General features: G+C 41.6%; 1 protein-coding gene across 1 annotated transcript; it reads left to right on the plus strand.

The window, feature by feature from the left end:
* Positions 1-347: 347 nt before the first annotated feature.
* ass1 (argininosuccinate synthase 1) lies at positions 348-23,835 on the plus strand. The gene is made up of 15 exons (XM_084034790.1): positions 348-476; positions 1,325-1,459; positions 2,488-2,556; positions 2,832-3,020; positions 4,122-4,178; positions 4,260-4,334; positions 5,392-5,462; positions 5,564-5,594; positions 10,837-10,927; positions 15,392-15,476; positions 15,840-15,904; positions 18,571-18,702; positions 20,267-20,423; positions 23,227-23,292; positions 23,398-23,835. The coding sequence occupies exons 2-15, from the start codon at positions 1,358-1,360 to the stop codon at positions 23,444-23,446; spliced, it is 1,239 nt and encodes a 412-aa protein (XP_083890916.1). The 5' UTR covers positions 348-476; positions 1,325-1,357; the 3' UTR covers positions 23,447-23,835.
* The last annotated feature ends 1,292 nt before the right edge of the window (positions 23,836-25,127 follow it).

Here is a 25,127-nt window from a genome sequence, read left to right on the forward strand (position 1 = left end):
GACTCTTTGGAGGGGCCCCACCCCTCAAATACCAAACTGTCCTCTCATAAAGTATTTACATGTATGTAATACACAGTAAGAATGTATCTGTTCAGATTTATAATAATTAAATCATGTTTAAAATGATATAAATAATAATGTTTTATTTGTTATAATCAATACTTGATGTATATTTGTCATCCTTTTGATATTTTTTAGAAGAAATTACTCCAGACATGTTGTGTTGTACTTCCATAAGGGAAGAGATCTATTATAAAAACAGAAATGCGAAAAAGCTTCAAACGCTGCATCCTACAACTCCCATGATGCAACCCAAGAGCATCTTCCATATAAACAGATGACGCAATGCGAGCTGGACGAGCTGGTCAGACGGAGGAACCCCAGGAACCCAGCACGTACATTGCTGCTCTCCTCACCGACTAACGGCAACAGCGTCTCCGTGTATCGGTTATTTGTCCAACACAAGTCCCTCTTTCGTAAGTGCATATATTTATATTTATATATATATATATATAATATCGATGTAAGGTTTTTGTTGAGATTTTCACAGCAACAAGTAGCAGCTGCTTATCGCGAGGGTTTCAGCGGACGCGAGTGATAGCGTGGGTGTCGGACCCATTGAATGAGGGTGGGATTAGTCCCACTCACTTTTAACCGTGTGTAAAATCAGTGCATCTGTCCGTCCCCTCGGCGCTATTTCAAGTTTCACTTTCGGCTGTGAATCAGTTCATTTAAGAGTAACACCTGAGTTCAACACGAGGTTCCCAGTGTTGATAAATAAAAGCGTTAACATATATCGTAGTTATTTTACAAGGATGTAGATGTCTGTCACTTAAGAAAATTATCTCTAAATAGAAGAGAATAATATAAAATATCAGGAATAATCCATAATAATAAGTTTAGATCCATGGAATCAATTTCACATTTAGCTTTTTATTTTATTCATGTGATCAGACAGAACTACTTTACACAATGTACTCATATTCCATTCTCATCTTATAGCCAGATAAAAGTCTCACACCACCTTAAAATGCGTCAGAATACAGGAAATTACATCTAATCTGTCTATTTGTTTTACTTTACGCCGATGGGTGATAGCATACTTGCTGTGGCAAAAGAAAAAAATAATTTGATTGAGTTTGGAATAAACCTCTGCATTTGCTCTTATTGACACAAGAAGTGATATTATGGTGGATATCTACTCTGAATGCATACATTTGTGTGGTTGTGTTTTGTCAATAAATAGCCTGAAGAGACCCTAGTTAGTAGACATAGTACACAGTAGTTATACATTGACTATTTGCTGCTCGGCTGCCCTCCACAGCTTCTCCACCTGTTGGACCGACCGGCCCTCATCATGTCTAAAGGTACGGTGGTTCTGGCCTACAGCGGTGGACTGGACACATCCTGTATCCTGGTTTGGCTGAAGGAACAGGGCTACGACGTGATCGCATATTTGGTAAGGTTTAGGGACTGTGTGTGTGTGTGTGTGTGTGTGTGTGTGTGTGTGTGTGTGTGTGTGTGTGTGTGTGTGTGTTCTCAGCCAGCTGCTTCTTCGTGTCATGCATCTCTGAAGTTTTTACAATTAGCTGTTTTCAGGCAGCTGATGCAGTTCGCCATATGGACATGTGGGACTTTTCTATTGGCTGTTCAAAAAAAAAAAACCTGCCATATAACCTACACAGGATTTGTTAACATAATGCCAGTGCAAATCTAGCTGGATTTACTTTTTGCCCTGGGGCAGTTTAGAACTGCAAAGCAGGCAGGTTTTCTTGTTGTGTAACTTCTCATTCAGTGGTTTGGAGGTCCGGTGTGGGGGGTGATGGGTGATGGGCGATTGTCTGTGGTCCACTGCTGTGGCACGTGAGGCGCAGCCCTCCGACTCTGTTTGGCTTTGGCTCTCCAGGGGAGTAGAAGAAGATAGCAGGCGCTGACCCCATGCATAATTGATTGTCTCTGATGAAACTATACATTTGATTCAACTCGACAGGGAAAATTGCATCAACAGTCTGGCAGAAATGCATTATTTACGTTGAATTAAACTATGCTTTACTTTGATATCTGCATGTTAAATGAAATTAAATAATGCACAAGTGTAATTCACCAGTAATGGGAAAGAGTTGACTTAGTGCTGCTGGGTGAGGGTGTTCGTGCTGGAGGTTTGACAGTGTTGTTTACTTGTCAGTATCATGTCTGCAGGAAAACATTCCCTTGTTTAGTATTCAGCTCAGGAGCTCAGACAGCCTCTTCAAGGCCTGGTTGCCTCTGTGAGGTGGTCTCTGCATCTCCTCAACAGACACGCTCTGAATTTCAAGATCATAGATTGTCAGCGTTAACACTTGTGCGGTCATGAACCGGCAGTGAAGAGGCTCGCATGTTTATCCGCAGGAGCTCAGAGAAGAAGCAACTGTGCAGTTTAATTTCAGCTTGGGAGAATTTGTGTCTTTTACGTCACATCGACGTAAAATGAAAATGTGTTTTTTCCAGGCCAACATCGGACAAGATGAAGATTTTGAAGCTGCTCGGAAGAAGGCAGAAAACCTTGGTGCAAAGAAGGTATAGGTGTAATAAATGAATAGGGGTTTTTATTGAGCATTTTGGTAAATTACTTACACTAAAAATAGTATAGTGAATTGAAGAACAATTGACAAAATTACCCTTAACCTTACAATTTAAGGTGAAATTTGTGGTTCATGGTTGGCACCTTCACCCCTACGGTGCCCCATATGTGTATTACTGGAATATTCATGGTTTCCCACCAGCACATGAATGGTGGAGAATAGAAACGAATCAAAGACCTGCTCTGTGTCCTGACATCTGCTCTTGTGTAGGTTTTCATTGAAGACCTGCGTTCAGAGTTTGTGGAGGACTTCATCTGGCCTTCAGTTCAGGCCAATGCCGTCTACGAGGACCGGTACCTGCTGGGCACGGCGGTAGCGCGACCCTGCATTGGCCGTCGTCAGGTGGAGATTGCACGCAGGGAGGGCGCCCAGTTTGTCTCCCATGGTGCAACGGGAAAGGTAAAACCTGACACAGGACAAGACTCTGAGGAAGGGGAATGCCCAGTAATTTGCTAATATGAATGAATACCACACCCAAATTAGATCATATGTTATTATATGTTATATGTTATTTCCTTTGTTCTAGAGTAGGGACAGAAGAGTACGTTTTGGGAATGATACAGAAATAAAGACCTGTTTCTTATACTGGAATTAAACCCTCCCCCCATGCTATTCTCTTCTAAACACAAACTTACACGGTTCACTGTCCATAATCTGGACATGAGGATGTAGATCATAGGTTTGCAGGGTTGAACATTAACCTCTTAAGTGAGAAATCTACCCTCCTCAGAGCCACTTCTGCTCTCCTTCCTGCAGAAACTACAGTGTTTTTATATTTTATTCATAAATAGAAAATAGACGTTTCCTGCAAATCTGCTAAATTAAAGTTTTTAGTGTAACATTGTTGTAAAACTAGATTTTAATTAAACAAAAACAATAACAGTCAGTTTTACATCATTTGTGGTCCGGAGGAATATCAAGTGCTCTTGAAGACAAAAGCTCGGTTCATACAAAGTTACAGTATAATGATTGTGATGATGACGAATAAGTGTTGTTAATAGGGTTCACTACATCTCATCTTGTTTCTTCAGAATAACATTTCTTCATCTCACAAAGTGTTGCATTCGCAGTTAGTGATAGTTGGACAAAGTCTGTGTGTTAACAAGGTTCTCATAGTTGAAGTAAAATTATATAAGTAGTTTGATTGTCTTGCATTACCATTGAGTTTCAATACCATCACAAATTTCTGTATAATTTCTACTTTAAATATATTCAATTGAGTCATTGTTGGGTTGCAGTGTCCTCGTTTTTCCTGTAGATGGAGACAGATTCCACAAGTTACAATACAGCCCTCAAATAGTATACTGACTGTCAATCAACAAAAAATGTATCTGCAACAAATGTAATAATTGATTTGATTTAGTTTTGCACTTCTTCTGGTCTTCTTTGTGCTGTGTGTGACATTTGGTTGATCTTGTTCAGCCAAACACAGGTGAACATTTACACACATTCACTCGCACGTGTCGCATGAAGTTGAGCCTTTGTGTTTGTGTTTTACAGGGCAATGACCAGATACGTTTCGAGCTCACGTGCTACGCCCTCTACCCCGAAGTTCAGGTAGGTTTGCAGTTTTTGCTGTGTAGAGGTCGTGGTTTGTATCTGTTGAAATGGGCCGACCCTCTCCGTCCGTCTGTTCAGATCATAGCACCGTGGAGGATCCCGGAGTTCTACAACCGCTTCCGTGGGAGAACAGACCTGATGGAATATGCACAGGTAAGTCTGTCTGTCTGTTTACGTCAGAACCACAGAACCCGTAGTTCAGTTTGGTGGATTACCTTCATTACTGAGAAATCTATCAATGATTTGTAATTATTGATTGGGTCTATAAAATGTCCAAACATCACAAAGTAATCATGGAAATGAATAACTTGTTTTGGTCATTTGTGATTGATGAAAGTACTTTGTTTTTTTAGATATGAATATTTAAAAACATCTATAAAGGTATCAAATTTAAATGTTTGAGGATTTAGGAAGATTTCCCCACAGTATATTAAAAGAGAAATAAAACAGTGAGTACAATTTACTACCACTACTTATAATGGAAATATCTGCCTAGGGTATTGTAATGTATATAAATGAATCAATGAATACTCTCCTGTACTTATGTTCTGTATTTGTATACAACTTTTATTTTATGGTATAGCTCTCCTGATTTGTATTTATTTTGCACTCTTTTTAATCCTTTTTTAATCTGTATCTGGGATCAATAAAGCCTTTTATCTATACATGTTGACAAAAGCTCAACTGTTTTTCATCCAAAAATAAAATCCCTTCACTGTGAATTGATTTTAGATGCCTGTAGTGAAAAATGCATTATGGGTTATTATGACATACCTACTCATTTAGTTTCACACTCATGATTTTATTGACAGATAACCATTCTCAGATTTGTGTTGTTTGGCATAGAAATGATTCATGTGTTCCCATTAGGTGGTGGTTTTGACCTATTTCAACCACTAGATGGTGGTCATGGTGTTTAATTGAACACCACTCTGTTGTTGGCTTCTGAAGTACTTGTGAAATCCCACAATCCCACAAAAACCGTGAATAGTTGACTTTCCCTGAACATACCAAAAATATATTTTTTTTTTTTATTGTGTGGGGAAACGGATGCATTTCCGAGCTGCTGGAAATGGCTTGCTTGGTTCCTCTTATTGTGAACTTTCTTGACAGACAAGTCTAGCTCTGATTTAAAGTCTTGAATCTTCAGGTGAAGGTCGCTTCCAGGCAAACGTAATGTAACATAACAGCTTTCTCTGTCCATCTGTAGAAACATGGCATCCCCGTGCCTGTCACCACTAAGGCACCCTGGAGCATGGACGCCAACCTCATGCATATAAGGTGGGTGGGACTGCTGTGATACGCCTTCGTTAAGTTCCTGTTTCAGAAACCCAGAGTTAAATAGGCTGTCATTTTCTAAATGTTGTTATTGTTTTTTACAGTTATGAGTCTGGCATGCTGGAGAATCCCAAGGTAAGACCACTTCCAAATGTATGATGTGTAGGAATAACTACTGGTTCAATACCAAGAAGTCCTCTTTTATAACATTATTCTTTTTTTTCTCACAATGTTCACTGATAATACAGATAAAATAGTTTAATTATACCCTTAATCACTGATGCAATTATTCACTATCCTGCAAAACCGGAGACATTTGTCCACCTTTTCTACAGGTGAAAAGATGAACACCTGTACCTGATTAGATGAAATGTATTGTTTTTAAACCTTTTTTACTACTTCATACTTCATCATGATGTCATCTAGTGCTAAAATGAATCAGAGACTACACAGGAATAGATCTTCAAAGTGATGCAGTTTATTATTGAGTAATAATCTCCTTTGTCCTCTCAGACACACACACACATAATGTCTGCTGTCATTTCCACAACCGAACAGACAAAATAACGCATTTTCTTTCCAGTTAAAATGCATCATCCTCTTCGACTGTAAAAATAACACGGCAGTAAGGCTGCCATCCCTTCTGCTGACCCATGCCAACCCCGCCTGAGACAAACACAACTCACTCTTCCACATCGCCATGGGTGAGGCAGAGTTTGATCTTTGCTGGGTCAGAGGTCAAGGCAGTACATACAGGTTGCCCCCATTGACCCCGAAAAAAAAGCGCCCATCCGTTGGCCGCTGTGTCTGTGTCGTTGTCTCTCCTCACCCCGGGTCCTCGCCAGGCCCTGGGAAGAGCCCGGGACACACAGACACTGACTTGTCGTCAGCAACGCTTCGACTAATTCCCGATTTCATGGGAGCCGGGGAGGGGGAAGGGTTAGGGCGTTGCGCCCAGCTGGGGCCTCCTGAGTTCCAGCCCCAACTCCTCGGGACCTCATTGTTCCACTGGTTGCGCCGCCGCGGGCTGCGACGTGGGAGGGGAGCCATTTCATCGTGACACCGTGACACCAAAATGTCACCAGTAACAGTAAAGTACAAAGGCAGCGCGCCAGACAGATGAGTCCCCAATGGACGGGGTGTCACAAGGAGGCGAGGGGTCCCGCGCTGCTGGAGTGGAGATGCAGGGGCAGGGCCACTGTAACTCACAGACCTCTATCTCTCTCACTCTCTTTCTCTGTCCCTTTCCCACCCCTCCGCTGCCTCTTTAGTGGTCGGCCTGTGGAGAAATGTTTTGAAAAGAACGGGGCAAACCGGCTCAATAGCATAGCGATGTATGATGACAGTATTGTGTAACTGATTCATTGAGGGGTTTTGTTTTGGACCATTTACTCCAATATTGAATCGATTAATGGCATTAAATACAATGAAATATTTATGGTGCAGGGGTCCAGAGTGGTAAAAGGATTTGAATATATTACCCAGGAGACCAAATTATATTTTGAACTTTGAACAGGCTGTGATTATTGAGTGGTTTTCAGTAGCCGTAACCTCTGGCCTCTCTGGCAAATGGACCTTTCCCAAGTATGCTTGTTAATAAGGGTCATAGTAAACAACACAACAACAACAACAACACCATATAACACTATATCTCAATATTATTCTGAGATTAAACATTAATTTAAATGCAATTTAAAGCAGAAAATTAATGCAAATACAAATTGAAAAAAAAAAGTATCTGGTGCAACTTTTTCTCACCCAAATGCTCAAACCAACATGAGAGATTCTGATTGACCCAGAGGGTCATCTGGAAGAGGTCATCTTGTTCTAAGTATCTCCTCTCTGTATCAGCATCTCTCTCTTCTCTCGTTACAGCCCTAAAGGGTCAGGGCGGCCCTCGACTATTCAAACCGTACAATGCCCCCCCACATGTGACACAAAGGCCCCTCTCTGCTCAACACAGTCAGATTAGGAGATGTCCAAATGGTCGCTCATATGTTCTCCTGTAGATAAGAGTGAGCAGAGTTCAGGTTACTCTATGATTAACACGGTATCCCTCCTGATAACCCCGAACCTCCCTGCCTGTAGCACAATGGCCTGTTGACTTTTTTATTTACTCAACTCCATCTGGCAGCATTAACCTATGTGAAGACATGCGCCCCGGGCGACTTCAGCTCTCCCTCATCATGTTCCTGCCGTCTCATTTAATACTATTATGTACCTGTTGACTGCATTGAGCTGCATGGTTGGGTTATATGCCTGAAAGGCTATCCCTTCAATATCTCTGCTTGTTTTTGGCCGTTGTAGGAGATGCTGTAAAACAGCTTTATGGCTGTGATTGTGTATTTTATTCTCAGGTTTGGCCATAAACAACATTTCCTTCTTTATATTTAATCTTAGCTGAATTGGTTTTCTAGAAAATGTTTCATATTAGGATATCTACTGGAATTGCAATGGACAATTTTACATGCTTGTCAGAGATGATTTTAACCACATCACCCACCTGTAGTTGAAATTGTAAATATTTGTCAGGTCTGCAACATTTCTGATGTTCTGGCATTCGTCACATTTAATCAGCGTTATGCCAATTGTTAGATGGCTCCACCGCCCACAGTTTGCCCAGCACTTCCTCTCTGGGTCTCTGTCCCCAGTAAGGTGAGGGCCTGAGGCAGCCTGACACTCGTCCTGAGTCATTAATGACACCTCAGTCTTAATTATAGCCTGTGTCAGAGGGCTTCCTCGGACCCACTGCGCTCTTTGATCAGGGAGCTGATGGGCCTCTGCTTGTGTTGACCAGGAGTAAAGGAGCGTGACGCCGAAGCCTCTGCTCACCTAGAGGAAATGAAAACTTGTTTTCTGCCGGTCGCATGGCCGGCTGGAAAAGAAGGATGGACAGAAGTCTGCCTGCAGGGGATGGAAGTGGGCTTGTAGGTGTATGTTTGCATGTGAATGTGTGCTTTGAAGCAAAGAGGTCAGCGTTTGTCATGTGCCTTCGCCGCCCTCGGGGTCGATCAGTCCGACCCGTAATACTTAGCGAGAGCTCCTCGCGTCCATCTCGGCGTCACCGCAGCTTCGCCTCCGCGTCCTCATTAAATTCAGCAGAGGCCCTAGCATTAACCAAAACATCCTGGGTGTTAAGAATATAAATATCTACTCGGCACATCATATGTATATTGTTTTATTCTTGTCTCAATTTGCCACGTTTGCATTTTAAAGAGAAGGACAGAGTTGAAACGTGGTGATTTAAGCGTCATTTCCAACCCATTGCGCCAAAGATGTTTTTTCACCATCCTCTCCTCTTCTATCTCCCCCTCAACTCTCCCCTCATTTCCTCCCCCCTCTCCCTCCTGCCACCTCTGCCTCTTTTGGCTCCGTTGGCTTCGATTGAAAACCAATGAGGCAACTAATATGTGGAAAGATAGAAATTTACTTGCTTTAAGTTCATGCGCCAGCCTCCTCCTTTGCTGTATGGACCACATTTAGCACAACAATATGGCAGAAGCAAAGACTGCCAAAGAAGCTGCTCTGTGCTACATGATGGTGCGCTTCATGCCCCATTTCCCACCAATACCCAGTGCCCCCGCCTTCTCTGTCCCTACCTTTTCCACTCTTTCAGGGCCATGGCTTTGGGACAGGTCCACCTGCAGGGGGTTGGAATTGAAATGCATTGATCTCTCGCTCACTGGAAACAAGCCTATTCCACTTACTTTTCCTTTTTTTACCCCTTTGTAGCCAGTAGTATAGCAAGTTTGAGCTTTCATGAGCATGCATACGTTTTCAAGCATTCTTCAAGCAGAGGCCTGGATTTGTAGACATTTTAAAAAGTGTGTTTTAATCCATCGGGTGGAAATTGTTCTTATATTCTGTAGTGCAGCTAAGCACTCAATGCTTGTATTTCTAAAGAACAACTAAAACAACAAGTTAATTGAAATTCATCCCAAATCAGAAATCTAATTATTAACATAATTTATAATAATTTACATATAATAATGATTAATTATTTTGTATATATCCAAAGCTAAAATAATAAAGGCAGAAAGACTAAATCTGCTTGATTAATTAACGCATAAACCACAGAAGTAATGTATAAACAATGCTGTAAGTTTCCATGGCAGCTAACAACCCATGCAGACAAAGGCTCATGTGCTACACCGTGTTTTATTTAAAAACTAAAAACAGACAATCATTCATTTACAACCAGCATATAACACCACAGGAATCATAGACTTTCACATTCTCCGGTATTTAACATTCAATCCATCTTTCCCCCCTCCAAGAGTATGCATCAAAAGGCTTTTTAGGGGAGTCATTTCACCCCTCTCCTGTCTGCTCTCATTTGGCATCTTTCAGGGCACCGAGGCAGAAAATAAAGGAGAGGAAGACGGCCGCCTTCCCAGTCAATTTTGGTGTTTAGTTAAAAGGAAGGAAAGTGATTGCGCTGCTCGTTTTCCCTTCACTGACAGGCGACGAGCGGATGCCGATTAGTTATTGTATGATGATTTAGTGTCTGGTAAAGCTTTCCATTTAAATGCACCCAGTAGTTATTTTGCATAGTCTCCCTGCAATTTGCCTCAGCTCAGGAGACATTGGCCATCGTCTTGTCCTAATGCTGTGTAATTGTTTGAGGGCCACATCGCTGGGCAGACACGTCAGACCGCCACGCTCTTTTAGGTCCCAACCGTGACTTACTGAAATCGTTCCTGGCTCCCGCCATCTGGAAAAACGACAAACATCTGTCACTCGGGACAACTTTAGTGGATTTAGGGTGTCGACTTAAGGCTTTGTTGTGCGACGCCCATTTAGCAAGATTCTTCGTTTGAAAAGCAAATAGAAGGGAAAAGTCACTCACAAAATCAAAGCTGGAAGATTAGAGCAAGTGAAGACAGTTAGGGAGGAACGTAGACGCGATAGATTCATCAGATCTGAGACTTTTACAGACAAGCAGAATATCATTGAGGACGTTGTCGTTCTGTCAGAGTGTCAGGTGTGCTTTGACTTGTCAAGTGTTCACTATTCTTGGGGCTGTGAGTCATTTCTTTCTTTCGCCCATTCCCACTCCCACTGTGTCCCACTTTTCCCCGCCTTCCCCTGTGGTGAAGGGCCATGCAGGGAAAATTAAATCAAATAGAGGAGAAAAATGGAACATTGATTTTTTTTTTTTTTTTTTTGTCTTCACTCTCTTGATGGTGTTTTCCGGTTCTCCTTCTTCACGCATCATCCTCTCTTTTCTTCTCCCGCCATGTCTGGAGTTGTCCGTTATCACCTCTCACAATAGTGTCCCCATCCGCAGTATTGCTGTATGATGAGGTCTCCAAAGGTCCCGGGTCTTCATCAAAGGAAATAAAAGTGTGTGTATGTGTGTGTGTGTGTTTTTCAGAGCCATGCTCCGGCTGACCTGTACCTGATGACCAAGAACCCAGAAGATTCTCCCGATGTCCCCGATGTACTGGAGATAGAGTTCAAAAACGGTTTGTGCAACATGTGTCACTTGTTGATTTCTCTGTCTGCTCTTTTTTTTCCTCGCTTCGCAAAATCTAATGTCAAAAAAGGTACAATATAATTGGTTTGATTTCATTTAAGATATTTAAAGTGAAAACATCTGGCTTATAATGGGTCTTACTTTATTATAATTATAAATGTATTCAGTATTTGTCTGTTGAATGCAATCTGATCTCCTTGAATTATATTTGTACTTAATTTAAAAAACGTTAGGACTTCCCCAGGCTTGTTTTCTGAAATCTGTAACCCATCAATAACAATTGGATGCAATCTCTTTTGTTGTCACACACACACACACACACACACACACACATGCGCACACACAGAGTTTCAGTTACTTAGCATGATTTTTATTGCCTGATGAGCTCTGAACTTCTATAATCCATCGGTAAGAGATCTCCGCACCCCTTCATGTTTCTGAACATTGATGATTATGGCTGCAGGGCTTAAGCTCTCACGCTGACCCGATTGCACTTTATCACCATTCCTGACCACCCAGACTTATCCTTAACTCTCACAGTGTTACTTGGTCCAAAGCTGCCATGTTTGGCCTGGGGGGCGCACGCAGGCCGGAAGCATTAAGTCCAGCTAATACACCAAGCCCTGAGGGGCCAGAGAAACGCTCATTAGATATATCGCCACGGGTGCCGAGCTGAATGGTGGAAAGTGTCACATGTTTGCGTTAAGAGAAAATGGCAAGAAACATCCAAGCCCGGGGCAAATGGCACAGATGTCCCTTCGTCCACGGTCCCCAGTGGAGGCTGCAGAGCACTTACATCAATCGGCTGAGACACAATAGCTCTTCTGATCACATGGGCTTGATGGGCAGCTTTATGGGCTATAATAGTGATATAAGGGGAGTTCACAAGGTTGACAGAAGATTTGATGGGAATATTTTTGACCATTTAAGTGCAGTTCAGTAGTCAACATGTTTCTGCACTGAAATGGTGTCCGGAACATTTTTCTTTGGGGAAACTGGTAAAGTGTAACCAGTTCTCCCAGTTTCTGGTAAAGTGTTACCAGTTCTTCCAGTTTCTGGTAAAGTTTTCACAGTTTCACAGTTTCTGGTAAAGTTTGACCAGTTTCACAGTTTCTGGTTAAGTTTTACCAGTTTCACAGTTTCTGGTAAAGTTTTCCAGTTCTCCCAGTTTCTGGTAAAGTTTTGCCAGTTCTCCCAGTTCTGGTAAAGTTTTACCATTTTCACAGTTTCTGGTAAAGTGTTACCAGTTTCACAGTTTCTCGTAAAGTTTTTATCAGTTTTACCAGTTTCTGGTAAAGTTTTACCAGGTTCACAGTTTCTGGTAAAGTTTTATTAGGTCCACAGTTTCTGGTAAAGTTTTACCAGGTTCACAGTTTCTGGTAAAGTTTTACCAGGTTCACAGTTTCTGGTTAAGTTTTACCAGGTTCACAGTTTCTGGTTAAGTTTTACCAGGTTCACAGTTTCTGGTTAAGTTTTACCAGGTTCACAGTTTCTGGTAAACTTTTACCAGGTTCACAGTTTCTGGTAAAGTTTTTATCAGTTTTACCAGTTTCTGGTAAAGTTTTACCAGGTTCACAGTTTCTGGTAAAGTGTTACCAGTTTCACAGTTCTGGTAAAGTTTTACCAGGTTCACAGTTTCTGGTTAAGTTTTACCAGGTTCACAGTTTCTGGTAAAGTTTTACCAGGTTCACAGTTTCTGGTTAAGTTTTACCAGGTTCACAGTTTCTGGTTAAGTTTTACCAGGTTCACAGTTTCTGGTAAACTTTTACCAGGTTCACAGTTTCTGGTAAACTTTTACCAGGTTCACAGTTTCTGGTAAACTTTTACCAGTTTCCCAAAGAAAATGTTTAACTTTACAACCAAGTAGGCTGTCAGTTCAGCCGGGGATGAGATATGCTTTTGTAAAACAGCGATGCGGTAGTAAAGTTTAGTGTGGTTTCGCGGGTTCTTTGCAGGCCTGCGCTCCGTTTTCACACATATTCTCTGTGCCTTTATTGAGCACCCTATGACAAAAGCTGTTTTAGTTGTCCACACAAAGGCCCGAGCCTACTCCTCCCTCTGAGCACAAGATCAGCACAAGAATGTTTCATTTCATTCCCCCTCCCACCTTTTCATCCCTGCCTTTCTCACCAAAGTTTTCTCACTGATTAAAAAAGAATATTTAACGACAGGAACCTTTTCCCCCGTCAAACACTCCATTCCCCAATTCGCTCCCTTTAAAAAAAAAAAAAAAAAAGAAAATCATCCCTCCCTCCTTTCATGCCAAAGAAGTGGAGAGGAAAAAGAGACAGAGAGGAAAAATGTAAAGCAGTAATTTTTCCTACAACTGTGTCTGTGCTCCCATTGTCTGCACTGTTAGGCTGCGAAAAACTGAAGAAAAGGATCACGGAGAGAAAAAGACCCCTCAGTGAATGATAGAACCCGCATGATGGAGAGAGCGAGGAAAAAGGAGAGCACAGGGACGAAAGGCCAGCCCCTACACTCCCACGTTCAGACACTTAATTTATTTGAACTTTTAATCTAATTATTAGGTATCTGGAAGGGGGGTTGCTGTTTTAATAATGCGCCATCCATACTACCCTCTCCTGCACTGGGAGGTACTTTTTTCTTCTTCCATGGGAGCCGCCACGATTCCCGCGATATGAGAATGGGCCGTCAACAAAGCCCTTGTCTAAAAAAATTTGTCAAGTCCTTCACGTGTCATTCCTATGAAGGCTTTGTAAACACTGGTTGAAAGGCGAACAGAAGTGCTGCTCTTCTCTTCAAAGCTACGTGACTGACAACTGCAAGCATGCTAAAGTTTGTATAGGCCTGAGCGCCGGACGGATGGAGAGTGAATATCAGCAGATCTTTTCTCCTTGCCTCTCCTTGGGTCGCCTCAAAATGGTCATATTCCCTCCGCGACACACACACACACACACACACACACACACACACACACACACCCATGTCTCATGTTTGCCTCCACCTTTGGCCCGTGTTGCTCATTGAAGGCCATGAATAAGCAGGTCCATGACAGTGATTGATGTGTACTTGGTTTAAGTGGCTTTAGAGAGGAAGTGTGTGGAGTGAGCGTGGGTGTTTTTAAGAAAACCGTGTGTGTGTGTGTGTGTGTGTGTGTGTGTGTGTGTGTGTTAGAGACGTGGTAGCGACGTGGTAGCAGGAAGATGGGTGATGATGATGAATCTGAAAGTGTTTCTTTTCTCCTGCACATGCGCATGAACACAAACAAAACAAAAAAATCTCAACGCTAAAGAGGGTATCGGTAACAAAGCTGCGTGTGTAATTGAATTAGGAAAAGGCCTGCCCACGATTTCACAGCTTTCAAATGAGCAGGGCCTTTGAATTTATTAGCCATTCTCACCGCCTCCTTTTGTATTGGTTTTTACTTTTAGCTGACAACTATTGATTTCAGTGACTCAGATAATGAGCACTCGTCGGCGAAATTCTCATAGCTGCTTTTTGACCATTTTTGTCATTTGTAATGAATTTTTCCATTCGTTTTTGAAAAGCCATTTCCCAAAACTGTTGATTAACTAACGGTTTAATTTTCACTCATTGTTCTTTGTGGGATAATTGATCTCTGACCATGTTGGAGTTTTCATTCCCCTTCTGGAAGAGCAACAACCAGTGTGGCAGCTCATGTCAGACCGTTGTAGTGCTGCTTTGCATTCACATTTTGTTCTAGTTCCCATAAAATATCAGGTGCAGGTGAAAATTCTTCTCTGTAAACATTCAAAATTACTGTTTTTTTTCTTTTGCAATGCAGCTTTGTGTTTAAAGGCTGTGTTTCTGACAATTGATGTTATTTATTTGGCAACAACAAAGGCGATCAGAAACAACATCTTAAAACTTCACGGTGGAGGACCTGAATGAAAGCAAGAAAACAACAACACATTACCAAGAATAAGTGCTACCAATTTGATTTTGCTGTTAATTCTCATAACACAAGAAATGGCCTGCTGCGTCGTATCAATTTTCCTTCAATCAACTCTTATCCAGCCAATTAGTTGCTTTTTCCTGTGGGGAATTCAATACTTCATGTGTGTATTTCTGGTAGGAATGTTCACAATCAAACAGCCCATGTAACTGAGTCCTACTGGAAGGTATTTTCCCCACATCAGATATTAATAAAGTGAAAGATACCACATGTGCATAACAGTCACAGCTATGCAGTTAATGCTAATTTCTTGTAAATATGGCATATATGGTATATTTTAACAGCTGTGTTGCTGCAGTTTTTATTGCACCAAGACAATGAAAGGGCAGGGTGGATTTATTTTAAGTCTGTTTAAGAAATTATTTTCTTCAAAATCAAAATCAATTTCTTAAAAACCTACAAAGGAAACATTCTATTAATTCTATTAAAGTCACGTAGATTAAATGAGCAAACCGTGCCGTTTGTTTTCATATTATTTTCTATAGTTTAACTGAAGAAAGTTTTTCCCTTTAGGAGTTCCTGTCAAGGTGACCAATGTGAAGGAAAGCCAATCCAAAGACTCGCCCCTGGATATCTTCTCATACCTCAATGAGATTGGGTGAGCATTTTTTTTTTTTTTTCTATAAGGTATTTACTGAAAAGCAGAAAATCTGTTCATCTAATTATCCGAGTTAATACTGCTTTTTCATGGCATGGATTTAAAGAACAAAACTGAGACTTTTTGGCTGAATTTACCAGTGATGTACCTGTGGAAATGTTTAAATGTTCTTTATTAGTTTGACTATCAGGGCTGCTAAGAATTGACTTAACCTTCTTATGTGGGTGAATCTAATTTAAGGTGAAACTAATGTGTGTCCATTGAAGGTTTTCTTTCTTTCTTTCTGTCTTTCTTTCTTTACGTTCTTTCTTTCTTTCTTTCTTTCTTTCTTTCTTTCTTTCTTTCTTTCTTTCTTTCTCTTAGTGGAAAGCACGGTGTGGGCCGGATTGACATCGTAGAGAACCGTTTCATTGGCATGAAGTCCAGAGGTAAGGAATAAAAAAAAATAAAAATAATATATATATATATATATATATATATATATATATATACATACACATACACACACACACACACACACACACACTGTAAACGCAGTGAGATGGACATGTTTGCACTCACTCTGAAATACGTCTCAGCATTTTAATTTTACATCCATTCAAAAGCTTTCCTTTCAGCGTCCAGGGCTTTCACGCAATTTGCAGTTATTTTACATGAGTGCTTTTTTGTCACACTTGTATTCCATAAAAGCAGAACCTGCGTGACAAGCACACTCCTCAAAGAGATGTTTTCCTCTGGTTCACCTGGAATCTTAGACACCGGAGTTATTTCCCTTCTCTTATGCACGCATACAGAAAACACACTGCGAACAAGAAAATGGTGGGATACACACACATACTCGGTCGATCACGTATGTAGTCGCGCAGGGATGTTTTTGTCTCTTTATCTTCGGTATCAGCAGGCATCTTGAAAAGCTCCTTTGTTAGGTCTCTACGTGTGTTACCACATCTAATATACAAGGCTAGCGTGCTTTCCTGGCCTTGTATGTCACACACACACACACACACACACACACTCATTTTCCCCCTTATGCGCTATGATTGGCAAATTGACTGGCCAACAGACTTGTAGCTGTGGCGCAACTTGGCAGGTAGAAATTGGAAAATGGGAAGCCCACTTTTCTCTCCCCTCGACTGAACAAAAGATCAAAGCTTTTTCCTCCACTGAAGCAATAGGAAGAGGTGGAGCACGAGGTGTCCAAGTGGTTGAATAGCTACCATCAAGTGTGCGCATCGCTCTCCTCTGGTCTGGCAGTTGCGTCAGCACAATAGAAGATGGGAGGGATTGAATGGGCACATGTCATACCTATTTGTGTTGGGTCATATTTATTTGTGTGGGGCCAGGGAGGCACGGGGGGGACTGAAACGGTTCGTCAAGAATGTTGTCACCGTGCTACAAAACATTCAACAGCATGTGTGTCAGACGAACATTTCCCGCCTGTCACAGTGCTGTCAGGCCTCTGACCTGTGCCTTATCTGAGGTGCACCTATCAAAAGTGGTCGGAAATGGCTGTATCTTTTGTTAATGATCAGGCGTCCGCATCTCCGGTCCTCTGCTGCTGTCAAACTCCAAGACGGAGGCATCAAAAAGTAGTTTTCAAAAGCTCTAAAGCCATTTTAATGTATTTTTATTTGTTACATTTATTGAAATTATTTGTGCATAAATGTCCCTCCACTAAATAGAATACTCACTCTGATCTAAACTTTTTTTTGAGATATTTATCTGCGTTTATTTACATGTGTTGCCTGTTTAATGCTGGACTAACAGTTTGCCTCAAGGGTTAAAGGGGATCAGCTCAGGAAGACTTAATTCCTGACCTGAACCCCTACAGCATGGTTAGCATACCTGCAGTAACCACGCAAAAAGATTAAAACCTCAAAAACCACTGGGGGTGTTGTCTCTTTAAGCTTAACTAAACTGCCACTGTTGGAGCTTACCCAGATAGCGTTTCATTGTTTGCTCATCTCCAATAATCTATCTCTCTTTTAGGGCACTTAAGCCGAGTTGTGGTGGAGGGCAGTTTTAACTTATTTATCTGATGAAGCCAGCGGAAATGTCCCTACGTGCCCTCTGTGGCTCTGGCTCATCAAAAAGCCACGAGCCGTTTCCAGCTCAGGTGGAAACCTTTTGAGGCTTTAGACAATTAGCAGTATTGCTAAGCTCTGTTTTTGGCCACCGGCTCAAAGTAAGCACTTCTCCGTTTTCAGATCAGGAACGGTGCTGGAGTATTTAGGGTCGTACAGATTGGAGCGGCGCTGCTCACCAGATTGGAAGAGATTAAATAGCTTTTATCTTTTAAATCCCGGGAAAAGAGTTTTGCAAATGATGAAATTTGGCGCCCTGGTGTTGGCGGCAGAGACGTATCTGTTTGGCAGCACAGCTTAAATCCCGACAGTGTGACTATCATTCAAATTGACAGATGATGTGAGGAACCATGTATTGGATTTAGGCGACAACACTCACAATTCCAGCTCTCACAGAAAAAAATGGATGTCATTGATAAAGCTCCCATTACTGTTGTCAAATCTGTCTGCCAGCATTTACCCTGCCCTCCTTTTGTTTTAGCTGACATTTGAGTGACGGCTTCATTTCTCCTGTCATCTACCTCACCTTTTCTCCCCCTCACCCCTCCCTCCCTGTCCAGAGGGGGTAAATTGCAGGGTAGGCAGAGCTCTGGTCCGGGGCTCCGGGCTGGCAGGGGCCTCCTACCCTGTCATTTACCCAGGACAGACTCATCCACGTTTTGTGAGCGCCGTGAAGGCCTGTCTGTCAAACGGCTGACGGCAAATAGAGCTTGGTGGGAGTGAGTTCAGAAGAACAGGGCTTGCAGTTTATCTTCCAACATATGACCTTTTATGATGATGGAGGTGGTTGTGATAAAATGGAGGGACACATTAGAGGAAATGATGTGTATCTGGGTCATTTGGGGCTCAAAATGTGGTAGAATTTATAAAACTGTGAGAATGCCAAGATATTATGTTGAATATTGGAGATAAACAATACAGGCTGGCTGGTAAAGGTGCAGCGCTTACAGATCCTGTTCAAAAACGTGCTTGTTTTTGTCATTCATTTTGTTTTTTTCTATGTTTGTCAGGGATTTATGAAACTCCAGGCGGTACAATTCTGTTGAAGGCCCATTTAGACATTGAGACCTTTACCATGGACAAAGAAGTGCGTCGGGTCAAACAGGGCCTGGGTATCAAGTTCTCTGAACTCGTCTACAATGGTAAGTCCCTGAAATACATAATCATAATTACATGAGTAGTGAGTAGTTCTGTTATACGTGTTGCCTTTCACTTCCTTTTATTTCTAGGCATCGTGCTTAGTCATACTTACTAGACTAGACTACTTACCGGTACTCCATACTTGAGTGCCAGGATTTGTCATTTCATATTTCATGCAAACAAATTCTATTTCAGTGGATATCTCTCACAATTTTAAAACAAACCAAAAGAAAACCCCGGGGATCCGTTAGATTGTTTAAGTTATGTCATTATGTAAAAAAATGTAAATAAAAAAATCTAATATATAAATATAATCATCAGATTTTTATTTAAACTGCCAATAATCAATATCACTATCGTGCTCAAAAATCTAGTATCAGTGGGGCGATTCGTCAGAAGGCTCAACATCCTTTTGGAGTTTATATAAGACGTGCGTACCTACATCCCTGTGTGTTCAGCGTGTTTGCGTGTGTGTGTGAGAGCTTTTCTTGGCTCAGGTGTCTTAATCATCCCTTCTGCTCCGTCTCCAGTCCCCTGAACCTTCATCCACATAATAGGATCAGCGCCATTAGAGACTGACTACTAGGCCACTTCAGTTATACCCTCTAGAGACAGGCTGAAAACACACACACACACACACACACACACACACACACACAAAGGTGCTACTTTCAGAAGCAGAGCCGAGATTAAACCCATTGTGGGTTTAAATCATTAATAACTCTGCAGATAGATAACAGACGGCCAGCAGCGGGGCTTATGTTAACAATCCACCTGTCCTGCATCTGTTTTGCATTAATACGCCGTGATTTACCCAAACAAATGTACATGAGAGAATCTGCAACTATTAGGGGTCATGCAGAACAGATGCAGCAAACAAGTGGAAACAACAGTTATATGTGATTAGTGGTTAATAAATCCACTAAAAATATTAAAAGTACATTTTAAGGCCAAAATGATAAATTGCTTACTCAAAACACCCAGAAGAACCACCATACAGAGACACTCAGTGACGTGTATAGACAAAATGAACTAATAAAAATGAATGGTTGAGGCCAGTGTGCAATTGTTGCCGTGTGCCAATCCAGAGACAATGAAAGCAGGGAAGGATTGTGTCTTTGAACATGGCCAGACGATGAGGTGGAGGTCAGCCTGATGAGAGGAGGACTCCTGCCGAGTGGGGCGTGTCTGACCTCTGAACATATACAGACACATCCCATGCCCATCTGTCTCGGAGATTGACGGGCCAGGTCTACGATGAGGGACAAAAGAAAGGGGTGTATATGAACTTCACCTGGAACAGAAATGAGACCAAAGCAAAGAGAGTTTTAGCTGAAAGGGAAGTGTGGTCATCACATGCACCCCTGTGCACCCTGCTGCTCAAGGAGGATTTACAGAGGAGGAGCGACTTTCTCCTCTTGTCCATCCTATATGTTGTTCTCATTGCCAAATTAAAATAACAGTTATAACACTAAATGTATATGAATAACCTAAAACCCTGTTTTTAACCAAACCTCTGCATCCATATTTTTTGGTAACACGTTCCTGTTTCCTTGCTCGCCTTAGGTTTCTGGTACAGTCCGGAGTGCGATTTTGTGCGACACTGCATTGCCAAGTCCCAGGAGAACGTGGAGGGCAAAGTGCAACTGTCTGTCTTCAAGGGTCAGGTCTACATCCTGGGACGAGAGTCACCCAAGTCCCTTTACAACGAGGAGTTGGTCAGGTAAGCAAGGGCAGAATAAAAGTGTGTGTGTGTGTGTGTGTGCTTATGAAACAGATTTAGGCATGTGACAGTGACATCAAAGATTGTGCTTGTTCTGACTTGACAGCTGTGTTTGGCAGCTCTGGGCACAGTTCAGCCATTCCGCATGTTCACCAGCCAGCCTCTTGTTAGGTCAGCTTGCCCAAGTTCTCTTATGACCTCCACATCAACATACTAAACCGACTCTGCCTCACAAAGACATCAGAGAAGTGTCAAGCTCGGCTCCTGGAGGGCAGACCCGACCCAACCCCTCCTGCCGCACCCCCGTGGCCTCTTAGCCGCGGCAACAGTGGGTTTGTTCAGGATGCTGACCCCTTATGCCCTCTGGGCAGGCTCAGCACTGACCAAAGTAAAAACCCCTCCATATGCCCCTCCATCTCCACTTCAGTCACACACACTCCAGTTGTACCCTAGAGTCACAGAGCTAATGGCGTTTTCAGCCAGAGGAGAGAGGCAATGTCTTAAGAGGAAAGTACCTGGGTGTCATGCTAGTTAAGCAGCTCAGAAAGCAAGACAGGGGAAACGTGTCTCACACAGCGATTCAGTTTCTTAGACTGGTTTATAGTGTATGTTTTTGTCCTGTGTGAGAGAGAGTGAGATTCGAAACAAGTCAAGTTACAAAATAAGACTCATCCATCTTAGTCAGTTGCTAAGAAACCCCCACTGATGAGGGCTTATGTTCTCAGTCCAACACCTGACCTCGTAGAGATACATTTCTTATCTGGGACACAACACATGACATGTGACAGAGGTGTTTTGTTGCAGCAGCACAATGTCTTTGAGGCCCCTGACAGATGGGCACAGTGGTTCCTCTCAAGGGAGCCCGTTACAAGCAGCCCAGTCGAAAACTATGCATTCACGCATGGCGGCACACAACTCTGATACAAACTCAACAACTCACATAGCCTTACATGCACATATATTATTTACTCAAGTCATCGATTAATAGGTTTTACATTAAAATATCAGAAAATAGTGACGAAATCACATTAATATTTAGCAGAGCAAGATAATGACAGTTTAACAACAGCTCAAATCCAAAAGATACTCACATGATTATAAAATCCTCACATTTGAGAAGTATTTGGGCATTTTTACTTGGAAAAATTACTGAAAAGAACTTAGTTTTTCAAAGTAATTGCAGATTAATTTTATGTTGGTTGACTAATTGATGATCGATTAATTAGCACATTATGCTCTACATATACACAGAGTACTCAGCCATGACTTCTGCTATTTGTTCGAGCAATAATGTGACATTATTCAAAAGTGGCAACTGAAACCTGACCAATATATCAGTATATTAATATTTAAGAAGTCAATAAAATGACATATTCTGATATTTCTTTTCATAGACATTTTGGCAAAGATCTTAACAATTCATTTTGATATCAAAGGGGACAGTAACTGTAAATATCACCACATTTTGAGCAGGAATTTTGGTTCGAAATATTATTTACTTTTCTAAATGACAATAATAAATAAAGCCACAAATAATTCATAAAGATATTTAATTTGAATCAATCAATCAATAAGTGTTATTTTGACAGGTTTAAAAATATACAATCCACTGTTATTATAGATATATTTTATTTTTAATAAAGGAGTTATTGTGGTTTATCAAAACGTGTACAGTGCCATTAATATATGTACCGTACCTGACAGTGCTCCACCTGGAAGCTAGAGTTTCTCTCTTGACACACACACACACACATACACACATATTTGCTACTACATGACACACACATACACACACACAGAGGCCAGATTAGGCACGAAGCCCCCGCTGACATCCTGTTGGCTCTCCACGGGCAACAGTAAACGGCGTCATTAACACAGTGGTAATACAGCCGGTCACTGCACCCATCTGAGACAGAAATGTCACCCTCCTCGCTGTCCACTGGCTCCACGCTCAATTATCCTGCAGGGTTTCTTAAGGGAAAACACAAAGTATCACATGCTTGCACACACATATACACAAACATATTCTTTAGAGCCACTCAATCATAATGGTGTTCAGGTGCCGGGCAGGGAGCCTTGTATTGAGAGTTGATGATTTAGTTGTCGGTCTTTCTTTTTATAGTGTTTATCCTATCATTTGTTGGCAATTTCCTCTTTTGCTAAGTGCTTTTGAAGAACGAGTGCAAGCTGTACATTGAGAGTTGGGGGTGTCGCGGGGAGGAGGACTCAGTCAGGGAGTGTATTAAGCACTGCAGGTAGAAACTGCCGTAATTACACAGCACGCAGACACACTTTGCGAGACGCACACACACTTAGACGAGCTGTCAGGCTAGACGACGTAGAACATGCAGCGGCACAAGTTATAGATCTGCGTCTTTTTTTAGGAGAAGCGGATAAACTGGAGGACGGAAAACAACAGATTAGAAAATCCTCTCTCGACACTTAGCTCAGAGTTGATATGATGGGATTGTTTTAAAAATGGTTTTGTGTGCGTCCGTCCCGTGCTCGCGTACGTGGACGTATTTTCATTCTGCAGTATTGATCCTCTGTTATTCAGGACAAACAATGCTAAAGAGGAGCATTCAGAGGGAAAAAAACGATCAGAACGACCATCTCACAAAGAGCAGATTATCAATGATTCAGTTATCCCAGTAGATGATGAGGCCCCATGTCTCTTATGTTTACTGCAATGATACCAAACATTTCAACTGTTTTGTTCCCAGAATATCCTGTCACGTTTTCCTTTAGTCCGTCGTTCTCCAACTCACTCACTTACCTCATTCTTGACTTCTTTTCACTCCAGCATGGACGTGCAGGGAGACTACGACCCATGTGATGCCTCTGGATTCATCAGGATTAATGCTGTCAGGTTAGCATCCGTACGAAACAGTTAAAAAATGCCTTTTAAAAGAGTCTGATCCACGTTCACAGCTCATACCTACACGTTTAACTCTTCTTTGTGTCTCCTCCGCAGGTTGAGGGAACACCATCGTTTGCAGGGTTTCTCTAGCAGCAAGAAGTAACTGTTGCAGTCCTGTGAACCAGCTTCTCCCCACCGTGTCTTAAACAGTAGTAGGTTTAGACTTTGTGCCTCGATTGTCGACCTTTTGCCTTATTGTCTACTATTAGTTAAATCTAGGGTATCTAGCACACTAGCAGGCACACCAGACTCTGTTGTGATGTTTCTTAGGTTAGGGTGGAGGAAGAACGCTAACATCATACCAGGAAAATAGTTTGAATCAGGTGTACAGCTGATCGTGAGCCATTTTGTGGGTGACTGTTTTAATAAAATGTAAGCCTAATATTCTTTTTTTTTTACTTTCTCATTCAAGGCAATCAGTAGTTCAGTCCATAAATGCAGAAATTTGGAATAAGATTTATTTGTTTCGGAAATAAAATGAAGTGAATTGTATGTTTTTCTTCCTCTGCACTTAATACATTTCAGGGAATAATGAGCATTTATAGTCGACATACAAACACTGTGAAGATACACAGCCGCTGTCCATTTTAATGTCCTTGTGATTAATAGTCCAGCCTATTTATTAGTGCCTGCCTGTTTAACACTGGGGCTGTATAATCAGAGCCCCGTGAAGATTTCAGGGCAGCGAGGACACGATCATATTTACAATATGTAGATGAAGTGGTAGCAGCTCGTGAGTTTGGCACCGCCGAAAGTCAACCATGTTGCTCGCTGATAGCCGCCGGAGCAGAAGTGATGAGGCCATTTCTGAGCTCAAATGGCACAAGTCAGATGGAAAGAAAACCAATTGGCCTCATATGTATATTTCCCTGCACTGCGTGGGGTCTCCAGGCTTATAGAACACAGGAAAGGGGGGTATTTGAAAGGGTATGGTGTCATTCCTTGTTATCTGTTTTTGAAAAAGAGAAACCTGGTGTTGCTGAGCATATTGCTCACATATTGTCCTGAATGTAAAATATTCCTTTATGTGGAAATGTGTGACTTTAAGGACGCACTACACAGTAACATCAAGCAACAAAAAATATATATATATATATATATACTTTTAACCCTAAATTGAAAGTATTACATTTTAATGTTACAGCTACACACAGCAGTGATGGATGATTTGAAAGTGGTTTGATATGTTATTTAAAGCAACCAAGAATGATGCAACAACCAAACTGATGAAGAGCTCGGATATGTGATGGACAAATTGCAAATTTATCATTCACAAAAAAAAACATTTTTTTGTAAAGTGGCAGGAAAACACCCTCCAAAATCATGAGCCTTAAAAATGGCATTAAACAAAGGAGACGTAACATAACAGTTTTAAGGTTACCTTTGGACAGAGCCAGGCCAGCTGTGTTCCCCTGCTTCCACTTTAATGCAAAAGCAAATAACAAAACCATTCCTTTAATTTAAAATTTAAAAATTTAAAATTGCCATGTTGTGAAAGCCATGAATTCCTGTGTAGGAAATATCAAGAATATGAGCCATCTTTACACTGCTCCGTCACTTATTCAAAGATTCATGACACAATAATAGAAGTGTTTTTTGTTAACACTTAAACTAAGTCAAGCTTTCTTCACAGAAAGTTTTGAAGACGTAATTTTCATCTTCCCAATCCCTCAAACAGATGGTGGCGTTTCTAGTCTAAATCTCAATCAGCAGAGTTCAATGTATCTAGCAGTTAGAGAGGATGAGGACGTGTTTGACATTCGCATGTTGTTAAATATATTAAA

The sequence above is a fragment of the Eutrigla gurnardus genome, assembly GCF_963514095.1.
Source record: "Eutrigla gurnardus genome assembly, chromosome: 19".
Classification (NCBI taxonomy): Eukaryota; Metazoa; Chordata; class Actinopteri; order Perciformes; family Triglidae; genus Eutrigla; species Eutrigla gurnardus.